This window comes from Gigantopelta aegis, chromosome 3 (assembly GCF_016097555.1).
Source record: "Gigantopelta aegis isolate Gae_Host chromosome 3, Gae_host_genome, whole genome shotgun sequence".
Lineage (NCBI taxonomy): Eukaryota > Metazoa > Mollusca > Gastropoda > Neomphalida > Peltospiridae > Gigantopelta > Gigantopelta aegis.
In genome coordinates, this window is record NC_054701.1 from 22,152,953 (window position 1) to 22,166,023 (window position 13,071).

General features: G+C 35.9%; 1 protein-coding gene across 2 annotated transcripts in view; it reads right to left on the reverse strand.

The window, feature by feature from the left end:
* LOC121367703 (collagen alpha-1(XXVI) chain-like) overlaps positions 1–13,071 on the reverse strand; it is a 39,119-nt gene that overhangs the window by 13,167 nt on the left and 12,881 nt on the right. For both annotated transcript variants that reach the window (XM_041492029.1, XM_041492030.1), the window contains exons 2-3: positions 6,866–6,955; positions 585–685 (exon numbers count right to left, since the gene is read on the reverse strand). In XM_041492029.1, the coding sequence (XP_041347963.1) occupies positions 585–685; positions 6,866–6,955 (191 nt within the window). The remainder of the gene's footprint in view (positions 1–584; positions 686–6,865; positions 6,956–13,071) is intronic.

Here is a 13,071-nt window from a genome sequence, read left to right on the forward strand (position 1 = left end):
TTCTCTTGGTTCATTTTACTATTACAGTCTTGTGGCAACACACAAGGACTAAAATGTCTGGGTGTCCCATCTACACGCACACACGCACACGCACACACACACACGCACACACACACACACACAATACCCCACCCCAGGAACGAATGCAGAAATTTATGTAGGGGTCTAGATAGTCACGATCATTGAACATTATATACTAAAAAGTAGAGGGGCGCCGGAACTGGGGCGGCAATATTTTGGCGTTTTTTAACAATACATACTCGTGCATATTTTATTGTTCTTTCTGTTTAATATTGTTACAATATGGCCCAAAAGTAGAAATCTTTGAAAGAGAACGAGAACATCCCTGTAGCACCATCTGCAAGAAAGGGACACCCCTTCCACACCGACACTCTTCGCCGCCCCAATGTCAAATCCCTTCCGATGACCCTTTAATATAATTAGAAGGGACAAACTGTAATGTACCTTTTTAGTTTATAAGAGTCTTTTATTGTAGCTGGGGAAGACACTATTTTGCTATACCTTAAACGCCTTGTTGCAAAGAGCCAGGGCGTGAAACGTAACAGGCCCGAATACCTACATACCATCAGCACAGTTATCTCCCGTGAATCCCGGACAGCACCGCCATTTTACTTCTCTGACGTGTCTGTATACAATTGTGTATTTTCTCGGCTGGTACACGGACCTGAAATACAAAACAATGTAGAACATTTATAAAATACATCATAGCTGTAGTCGGCCATTGTTTTACAATTACAATATATAATTATAACAAAAACTGTAGACGTGCATTTATTCAAAACGATATTTCGCAAGCAGGTGTGACGTCATAACTATATAGAACATTAGCCTGGTTCGGTCTCAGAAACACACACACACACACACACACATATATATTGTATCAGAAGCACGTGACCCATGTTGACAAATTAAACCTGTTTGAGAATCGTGTAATCTCCTGTAATATAGGTATAGTTTTGTTTTATCATACGTATATATAAATACTAGTTTACATGGTCGTTAAAGGCAGATTTAATTAAAATAACCAAAGTAATAAAAATGCACAGGTTGACAGATCACACACATACAAAAACAAACACTCACGCACTAACACACGCATGACGCGCACACATATTGAACACACACAACACACACACACACACACACACACAATGATGGTTAAAAATAAATAAATAAATATTTAGCAATGTTCCTTGATGGTATACCATTTCTACAGTAGTCTTGTGTCACCACAACACCTAAATAGTTCAGCTTTGTTACAGTATTTATACATTCCTGTGCATATGTGTAGCTATAGAACTATGGAGACAAACAAAAAGGTGTAATATGGAGAATCATTACAAATATACAATGTAACTAACATGGCTAAACAATAAATAAATCGCAATATATATATATAGTGAAACCCATCTCTGATATAAACCGCAATTGTCTCAAAACTGGACTTTTTTTACAGTGCCTTGATTTAAGCATCTGTTAACACTAAAGTCTGCCTCTCTGTTTATGCTACAACATGTAATATTAATCGTCTACGTGGTTTTGCATGAAGCAATGTAAAGTGATACACTGCAGCGTACCACATAACCCAGTCTAGCGAAATGCAGTGCAATATAAAACATAGTATATCGCATGTACATACACGCTCGCAGAATAACATACACTTATTAATGACCTTAACAAAACTTTAAAACAATAACTTACAAATATATATATATATTTGCTGCCAAGTTAAAAGAGCAGTATTATTGTAATATTGTGCTGTGATAATTGTTTCTAAAGAGAAGAATAGCATCGTTTCTTTGTTTAATGAGATGCATCTTGAGTAATGAGAGACAGGGTAAACACAGTCTTTGAGATAACGACCGAGTTTTCCTGGCTACCTGCAAAATCGGATACAGATAATCGGAAACCCGTCGTGTTTTATCACGCAGTAGATGCTACTATTTAACCCAAAGTCACCGCGTTATCAGTTAATATTTAGAAAATTGTTTCCACCCGCGGAGAAAGGACATTTTAGATATCAACTGTTTGTGCAATAACGCTAAATAAACTGGGCAGACAAGGAAAATGTTTGTTTTGATGGTCCATAAGTGTGAGAAAAAGCAACAATAAATATAATTTGAAAACAACGTCATGAGTGTTACGTGATTATTATTATCATTACCGTATTATTTATATTTTGATAAAAGGAAAGTCAGTGTTGTAGAGCAGTTTTCGCAGGTTTATTAGGGGGAATGTTGTTAAAAAAAGATTCGCATATACAGGCAGATATAGATACGGATATACACGCATGCATGCACACACACATACTCACATACATACATACATACATACATACATACACATACATACACAGACACACGCATACACATACACACACGCACGCGCACACACACACATACGCCCGTACGCATACACACGCTCACGCACATGCACACACATACATGCACACATACATACACAGGCACATAAACACACGCACGCGCGCACACACACACACACACAGATACACTTCAGTGGCGTAGCGTGGTTTGGACAAGGTTTGTTCGAATATTAACCTAGCGAACACTTCTGTCTAAATTTTCTCTGGTAGGAATAACCTAATGTTTCACTATAAAAATGTTTTAGCCTTTCCCGGATGGTGAGAGTGGGGGAGAGGGGTCGTCCGAAACATCGAACTCCCCAACCTATGCATCTGTACATACTCGTACATAAAAAAAATATACATACATCAATACATGCATCCATGTATAAATGTATGTATGTATGTACGTATGTACATACGTACGTACGTACGTGCGTATGTATGTATGGGCGTGCGTGTGTGCCTGTGTGTATGTATGTATGTATGTATGTATTGATGTATGCGTCTTCTAGCTTTTGTCCTCATTTCCCACCCCGTCCAGACTCTTTTACCATTCACATACATGTACTTGGAAAATATCCAAAAATATATATTAGCAATATACTTCATACAATAAATAAATAAATAACAATCCACCTTTCGTTTTCATCTGCAGTTAAAGAAGCCCATTGCCAATATTTTACGACTTTCTTGGTAAATCGCACATATAATTGCTAAACCGTGAAACGATAAAGGTTTTATTAGTACGTTACAACCCGCGGCGTTAGAACCAACACATATCCCCGCATGTATGAACTGTATGAACACACAAGTATATGAATCATCAATGTGTGTATACCAGGTGTTTTTGGTGGAGAACCGTAACGTGATAAACCTGAAAGATACGGTAAATGAACAACACGTGAAAAAGAACTTCCAACAATCCGTTAAACACTCAATATCGGGGATATATATTTTACACAAAGGCGTACAGAATCTACCACTATGTTGTCTTGTACCATTGTAGCTATACTCAGGTGCTTGCGAACCCAGATGTCATATTCTCTCTCTTTCCTTAAGTATATACAGGAGAGAGAGCTATTCCATGAAAGACAGTTATGTAAGATATATCTATCGTCCATTAGCCATCACATGATTGCACTTACCAAATGGGAATATGACCTCATTGGCAACATATGATGTCTTATTATACACATAGCCATTAAATATATACGATTTACAACAACAAAAAACCCCACATAAAATTAATATTCATAGAAATGTCATATGGGGGCATATTTCAAAATACTTGTTTTGGTGTCGTTGGAATTTGAAACTTTGCCCTTGTATTCCTTTTACGTCATTCACATTAGGGAGTAAACTAATATAATTTTGTATGAGGCAGGAGGAGCTGCATTAATACTATGCATAATAAATTAGTTTATTAACCCATTTTGACTTAGTGGAATTGAAATAGTTTTGGTGTCGGACTCTTAAAGGGGCATTCCTGACTTTACAGACATTTAAACATGCTCCTGGCTAAAACGGATTTTAACGAATAAAACTGATTATTAATTGCAGTTTCTTCCCTAGAATATTAATGTGTGTACGCCATGTGTTTCTAGTGTACCTAATGTTTATAGTAGCTTAAACAGGCTCTTTTTTAACATGTACGGAATTTTTGAAGGCAAAATCCAGTTTGAGCTGCTAATTTGAATGTTTGGTTCTGGTGCTGACCACTTTTGAAATATGCTCATTGTGACTGTAAAAGACATATTTTCACTGTATTTTAAAGGGATATTCCTGAGTTTGCTGCTATTTTTAAGATGTTATCGACTAACAGAGACTTTTTAACGACTGTAATTACATATCAAATATATTTTTCTGCATAAAATATTAATGGCTGTATATTAAACGTGCTCCTGATCGTTCTAATATATGTACTAGGTTAAATTTAATTTTATTTCGTAAAATATGTTTTTCGTACGTACAAAATTATTTGAAGACAAAATCCAGTTTGGGCTTTTTACAAATATTAAGACGACCAGAAACACATTGAATATACAGAAACTGATATTCTAAACAAGAAAATATATTTAATATGTAAGTTTAATCGTAGAAATAGTTTATTAGTCGGAAACATCTTACAATGCAGCAAACTCGGGACTGTCCCTTTAATTACAGTCAAAGTATAGAAATGATATGTATATGTTTTAATTGCCGGAACATTTTTGTAGATCTAGCAAGTTCATGCTGCATTTAACTCCATTGTAAATTATTAAGATCCAGTTATTGAGGTCAGTGTGTCATTCTTCGTTTTCAATGTGAGTATTACCCAGTATGTCTGACCGTATTCGAAAAAACAAATTGGCATGTTAAACAACCGATACCTATATATGAAAAAAACGAATATGAAATGCACTGACTACATAAACTACCTAAAACTAATATTCTACGAATCCAACTAATGGTGACACAATGTCCTGTCTTTTACTTTAAATTTGAATTATTTTAAATTTAAATGTGCAGAGATATGGCCCTGACCTTGTATTACGGTCTTGTCGTTCTGATTAAATTAGGTTAATATTATAATATTGTTTAGTTTTCTCAGATTTGTCGTTTATTTGGACGATTGCTTTGTTAGGTCATTATATAATTATAGCAATTTTGATTGGAAATTCTTTTCAAAGGTCCATGGTCAAGTACATTTTCTGCCGGAAATAGTGCATAAATATATCATGACGTCATATGTTTACAATTGTATGAACGAAACATATTAAAATATAAATGACAAAATATATAAAATATGATGAAATATTGATTTGCAACAAATCCCTCAAAAAAATATAAAAAAAAAACCCCTCAAAAAACCCCCAACAACAACAAAAAAACACACAAAAAAAAACATGTCATATCCATTAACAGCTTTTCCCAAACAGAACAACTGAAACCATACCATCGCTGTAGACCTTATAACAAGAAATCGACATTAATAAATAGTTACATACAATACAAACTTTCTTTTATTATTTTCCATTACTACATCTTTATCTTGTTATCTAATTAGTCTTTGGCGACAATATAAATTCCTAACGGGAAATAAAAGATCAGAAAACGCACAAACAAACAAAAAGAAAGTCGAACATTTATTTTGACACGTATTGACGAAATATATTAATACGCTCACAATTAATTGATAAATAGTCATCATTATTAAGAATAATGTGGAAAATGATAAACGTTAAATACAGTATTTGCATACAATTTCGATTGTTTTCAATACATTTTAAGATATGCAATTTGTTTTATTGTCACGCTTTATTTGTGGCGTCAAGATGAGTGGTACTTTGGCTGTTGTCAACCTTGTTGGCGCGTGTGTGTGTGTGTGTGTGGGGGGGCTACTTTTTTTAATAGTGGTTTTCGTTATTTTGTTTGTTTTATTTGTTGTTGTTGTTGTTGTTATTTTTATTTTTTATTATTTGTTTTTTTTTTACGGGGGTGGGTAAAACATTTTGAAAGATAAATAGTTCTTTTCATGGTATGTTTTCGAATACGATTCTTATGTCAACTCTTTGTGCGTGAAAAACACATTTATTTCTTATTACAATCATTAAATTGTACAACAATGGCAACTGCAACTTTCAATAAATAAATCAATCAATCAATAAAAGAAACGTTCGTGATTAAACGATTGAATAAACTGGAAAAAAACAGAAAAGGAAAACAAATGCACTGTTAACAACAGAAAGAAGCAGTTTTATTAAAGCTGTAGTTAGGTTTGTCTTTCACGATAGTATACATACATACATACATACATACATACATACATACATACATGCATACATAGATAGATATTACACACAACACGCTATCAAGTCGTGGTAGCACCTTTAAACAACAAATGTGTTAAAATAGAAAACACAAGGAAATGTCTGTGTATCTTGGCGGCAAACCAGAATGTAAATTGACAGAATGAAGTAATAACTTCTTTCACGCCTATCAGAGCTGCAACTAGACTGGGTCAAAATTAGAAAAACTATCCTGTTACACAAAAACTCATTTACAGGTAGCGGTAAACATGGTTAGATGATTATTTTCTTTTCCTGTCTCCTCTGTGTATTCCAACAGGAACGTTTTTCCTTACTGGACAGTTTTCTTATACGATTTTTATATTAATTGTTGATATTAATTCTGACTGACTGATTAGACGTTTGGGTAGTTTATTTGTTTGTTTGTGTGTTTGTTTATTTATTTAATCTGAATCATAAGATTGAGACCAATATTCCTAAGAGTAAGCGAAACTGAGAATGCAAATTAGTAAATTAATCAAAATAAAAAATTTTAAAAAGTTAATAAAGACTAGGTAATAAATACTAGTAAATCAGTATTTAAGTGTATAGATGAAAGAATGAAAACATTGGTAAGTACGTAAACGAATAAATAAATAGAAAGGTACATGAAAGGGAAAACTGTTTTTGTTAGAAAATACGCTCACCTCACCTGTATGTATTTTGTGATCGCCAGTCCCAGGTCGTACGCTGAACACAACGGGCGGTGACCAGTCTCGTTTGAACTCGGGGACACCAGTGTCTGAAAACCAGAGTAATAAAATGTGAATACCCTTATATTTGTCAAATTCCGTATTTAAACGCTGTCGACATATTTATAGTATATTAAACCAGCTTCCATTTCGAATCATGTTTATGTCTCGAATGAAATAATGTTCAGTTGTCACGAGCTTTAGCGAGTTACAATGAAAATTATTGCACAAGGGAAATTAACATGATTCAAAATGGTAACAAGTTTAATATCCCATTCATTATCCATACTCGATCTTAATTTATACCACTCAACTCGTTTGGATGACGTTCCTGTAAGGTTGTAGTGCGCCAATCGAAGACGTCATCACATGACGTCGAAATGGTACATCCCACTTGACGATCTAGTAAGGCGTATCACTTTGATATGTACGAAGATAATTTGTTTTACCATATAGGTAATAATACTGTTTTCGAGCGCATTTACATTAATGCAAACGATTAAATAGATTTACACGCAAGTCGAATCGACCACAATTAGTTACAACTTCAGTGGAACCTATTCAGGGAAAACCTTGTGAGAATAAACACCTCCCCATAAAGGGAAATTAGATATAAAATGCATATACAAAATTACACGCAGAGATGCGGTCTTGATCACTAACGGTTTTGTCGTTAAAGTTATATATAATTTAGCTTATTGATAAAGGTCACATTTTAGACAGTCGGGCGGCAGAGTACTTAACCTTGCAGTTCAATACCCATAATTTTTCTTTGTGCGTTTGCATCTTATATTATACCAGACATTGCAATTATCGCATTTTACATCAAACTGGGCAAGGTTTTGATTTTAGTGATTGACGTTTGGGGATCAAGGAACTCACTGATAACAATTTTCTGCTAATAGATATATTGTGTCAACATTTGAATCCAAGAGGGCCACATCAATCGTCGCCATGAATAAAAGATTGCCATAGCGAACATTGATGCGATTTTACCCTCAAAATAATTTTCTAGTAATTTCAAGTATCGCATTAGTTTTATGACACAAAGATATTTTTATCATTGCTTGAACCCAAGATGACTGTCAAATAAATAATGAAAACGTTGTATTTTTTTCATCAGCTAAAACAACCATATTGAAACCAATTACTAAATACCATTTTGTAAAGAATAGCTGTGGGTACCGAAGTGCAAGCTTTAGCCAAAAACGAGAATTTGGAAAACAGATTTTATAAATTGGTTTAACTGGTTATTACTATATATAAGGCTGAACCTGAAGATAGTGTTATACAAAGGACACATTAAAGCTACAGTCTCACCGCACTGTATCATAACACTACCATCAGTCAATACAAAATATAAAGTGTTTTATAATACCGTAATTTAAATTTTTTCTTGTCAGCTGTGTTTGTATGACATGTCACTATATCACTTTGAAAAACAGTCGAAATCACCTGGCTTGTACATGTGTTAAAATTGATAATAACACCCTTAGATGATCGAGTATAGTAATACGTATGATGGTAAAAATGTTGAATGGTGTTTATATATATATATATATATACATACATATATAGTCAAACCTGTCTTAAACGGTAACACAAGGGAGTAGCTCAAAGTGGCCGCTTAAGACAGGTGACCGCTGATTACAGGTTGCCACATATATAGAGTCTTTAAAACATTTGTTGTTGTTTCTTGTCAACAGATGTGTGCTTCACAGTTGACTATAATCAACTTACAACATGTCTCCTTCAGAAGAAATGCAAATGGGATGTATTAAATTAACCGTTCTCAACAAGTTTGTTTTATTTTTCTATTTAATTATTTAATTCCTACTTCATGCGGTGTATTGTCATATTAAGTGAATCTACAAATGCCAAGCGTAGCCTGCCCAGAGGCAATTAGATGCATTGCAGAGTCATACTTTCTTAATTTATACACGGTAGAGATGTCGGAACTGAATGAGTACTAATATTCCTGAAGGTGTGAAGATCAGTTATTTGCTGCACCTTATGGCTGTTGTTAAAATATCCCTTTTGTATAATAGTAAACATTTAATGTAGCCGCTTAATACAGGTAACCGGCCTCGGTGGCGTAGTGGTTAGGCCATCGGTCAACAGACTGGTAGGTACTGGGTTCGGATCCCAGTCGAGGCATGGGATTTTTAATCCAGATACCGACTCCAAACATTCAGTGAGTGCTCCGCAAGGCTCAATGGGTAGGTGTAAACCACTTGCACCAACCAGTGATCCATAATGGTTCAACAAAGGCCATGGTTTGTGCTATCCTGCCTGTGGGAAGCGCAAATAAAAGATCCCATGCTGTCTGTCGTAAAAGAGTACCCTATATGGCGACAGCGGGTTTGCTCTAAAAAAAATATGTGTGGTCCTTAACCATATGTCTGACGCCATATAACCGTAAATAAAATGTGTTGAGTGCGTCGTTAAATAAAACACTTTTTTTTTTTTTTAATACAGGTATTTTAGCGATTTGGCCGCGTTAGACAGGTGACCGTTTATTACAGGTGCATGTGTGTGTGTATATATATATATATATATATATATATATATATATATATATATATATATATATATATATATATAAATATATATATACTAGTATATATCACATCTTAATTTCATTATTGCGAAAATAACAATTGATTAATGTCTGCAGAACATTCTAACTATTCTACCTTAATCCATATTTCAGATGAAAGGAAATATATACCACTAATCTATAAATCCCGGTATGGGAATTCGTGTTGGACATGTACATCCCTGCAATATCTTCGTGAAACCAAAATAATATAATAATTCTGATGTTAACATGCATTGTAATATTTTAAACTAATTCATATACTGCAGGGTAGTACCTTGCGAAATACATGGAAAAGTGCCAGTTTTATTTTAAAACTGCACATTTTGTCTGTACGGAGAAAACCATATATAACTTTTATTACTGTGACGTAAATAACTTTTTATTGCACATTGCACCCAGTTATTACGACCTTGAACTGACAAAATTGTTGATACATATGCTTTTAAATTGATGATATATTTTCATCTATATTGTAAGAAGGTTGTGTTCTTGTAAATGTGCATGTCCCCGCCCCTGCCCTATCCCCATGCCTAATGAAAAACTCACTTGGTAATATTTATGAAACGTTTTACTGCCACACTGTACCTTAGTTACATGTAGGTTACGTAATATCTTCGTGTATGTTTCATCATTAAAACCAACACATAGGTTACGACACGCCCATCTCTAGCTGAGCAATTTGCACGGAAGTTGTAATTAGTTTTGAGTGTACGGGAAAGTGCAGGAAGTGCTAATGAGTTCATAAACAAGGCAAGTTAGTAAATAAAGAAAGAAAGAAAGAAATGTTTTATTTAACGACGCACTCAACACATTTTATTTACGGTTATATGGCGTCAGACATATGGTTAAGGACCACACAGATTTTGAGAGGAAACCCGCTGTCGCCACTACATGGGCTACTCTTTCCGATTAGCAGCAAGGGATCTTTTATTTGCACTTCCCACAGGCAGGATAGCACAAACCATGGCCTTTGTTGAACCAGTTATGGATCACTGGTTGGTGCAAGTGGTTTACATCTACACATTGAGCCTTGCGGAGCACTCACTCAGGGTTTGGAGTCGGTATCTGGATTAAAAATCCCATGCCTCGACTGGGATCCGAACCCAGTACCTACCAGCCTGTAGACCGATGGCCTACCACGACGTCACCGAGGCCGGTAGTTAGTAAATAAAGGCATGGACCACGAATCAGAGATATATCGAATAACACGTTCTAAAGGATTATTTGAAGAAAAACATATATGTTATCAAAGACGAGTGGAACCCATATGGGACAATCTCTCCCCCCCCCCCCCCCCACACACACACATATATATATAATACACACACTTATGTTAAAAAAGAGAGAGAGAGAGAGAGAGAGAGAGAGAGAGAGAGAGAGAGAGAGAGAGAGAGAGAGAGAGAGAGCGGTGGCATGGGGATACCGATTCTCCTACAAAGGCAGAAAAGAACGTTTATATGCATTATCCCATAGTCAGGACAGTACATGCCACATCGTTTGATGTACCAGTTGTTAGGCACTGGTTGAGAATGCGATCCTGCGACCCATCGTAGTTCAACTACTGAGCTACATCCTGCCCTTGTTGAAATGTAGAAGACACAACTAGACGTCTAGGGACATATCGCTGTAACCTGAGTGCGTTATCACGAACTGCGTACATTCGTTACGTTTTGGCCCTCGCAGTCTAAGGTCAAGCCACATCTCGACGAGGTAAACGATCACACGAGATAAATAAATCCGATTGTAAAGCCCCCACGACAAATATATCTATCTGAAAAATCGCCGCCATGCACGCGGAAAACATCATTATCTTTATCTCCGCCAATCCACGTTCACGCTCTCTGTAAAGTTCAACGGAATACTTAACATGCGCGCATCATACATTGACCTTAAATGACGGCACGTCAACTATAAATCGGTCCTTGACCCAAGCTGGGTCCGATCTCAATTCGAACGCTGTCTGGGATGGGGGTGGGTGGCGTGTGTGTTTGTGTTGGGGGGGGGGGGGGAGTGTCAATAATTATAGGCGCGGCGAGCAAAAGTAGGAGGGTCATTCCCCTCCTGTTTGAGACACAGCGTGCAAAAATCATTGAAAACATTATATAAAAAAGTAAGACGTGTCTAGCTGGATCGATTAACGTCCGGGTGCAATATATAATATCAATACGCTTAAATATCAGAATCGTACCTAGGCCTAAAACTGTTTCTGGGCACGTGCTGAAAACAGTTTGGTAAGGAGTTCGGCCTTTCTTCTTTTTTATTTTAATTTTACTATTAAATCTTATGTTTGTCTTCTTTTCCCCTATATATAAATTTCAAAATATATATGGAAGAAGAAAAATAGGGTCAGGTTCCTGGAAAAACAGTATTTTAGGCCTTAGTCTAAAATAATGGGTACGCCTAGTTACAATAAAAAGTCATATAGTATTTTCTCAAGTTAGACAACACATCTTCTTCTTGCTACCTTCCAGCACAATAACGTAAAAGTTAAAAGCTTGCTTTAAATAACGACACCACTGGAGCACATTGATTAATTATCCATTGGCTATTGGATGTCAAACATTTGGTAATTTTGACACGTAGTCCTCATAGGAAACATTAGTAGCAAGCGATCTTTTATATACGTTTTCCCCACAGAGAGAACAGCTCATACCACGACCTTTCATATACCAGTCGTGGGGAACTGGTTAAGACGGGAGAAACTCACTGGGTCCGATGAGTAGGTTTGATCCTACGACCAAACGCCTCAGACAAGCGCTCTATAACGTAGGGATATTAGAACGTTTTAGCCAATAGGTCAGTACTTAATGCAATAGTAGTTTCATTTCATAAACGTTCTATTAGTTACTACCAAATACTTCACGAATGCAATATCAAATACAGTGGTATATGTTATCCTACCTGAGATATATTTATAATGCATATAAAATACAGCTTGCTACTGAATCGGAAAAGAAGCCTAAATGGCTTTCTTTTCCAAAAATTCTAGACTATATCTCACGGAACTTTTCTAAGTTTGTTTCTAAATATAAACGATATACTTAGATTTTTCACGCGTCATTATACACTATTACACATCTGTTATCTGTTATTATTCATGCAGTTATGTTATACAACAACGGATGCGGATGTGTTTATCGTACACCAAGATAAAGTATTAATATCCGATTTCCAAAACACCGAGCGTTCTAACGTAATCACTGCACCATTAACCTTGCACGGAAATGGCAGGGACGAATATAGGATTTCGTGAGTAGGGTAATACAGTAAAGGGGAATTTGTTTAACAACAGCTCAGCGCATTTTAAATGTTGCTTATTTGGCGTCTAATATAGATATTTCGACACCTGGTTGATCGTGTGAAAGAAAGAAACTCGCTTTCACCACATATGCTACTCCTTCCAATACCAGCTAGTGTTGAAAAGGGTTGGGGGACATGCACTAATTCTACTAAAGCCAGGGACAACATGAATGATAACGTTTAGTGTGCAGTACCCCGCCAAAATGGGGGAGAGGGGTTTAATCAAGTCGATAGCGGGTCGTCCCCCAAATCCACCTCTGAGTG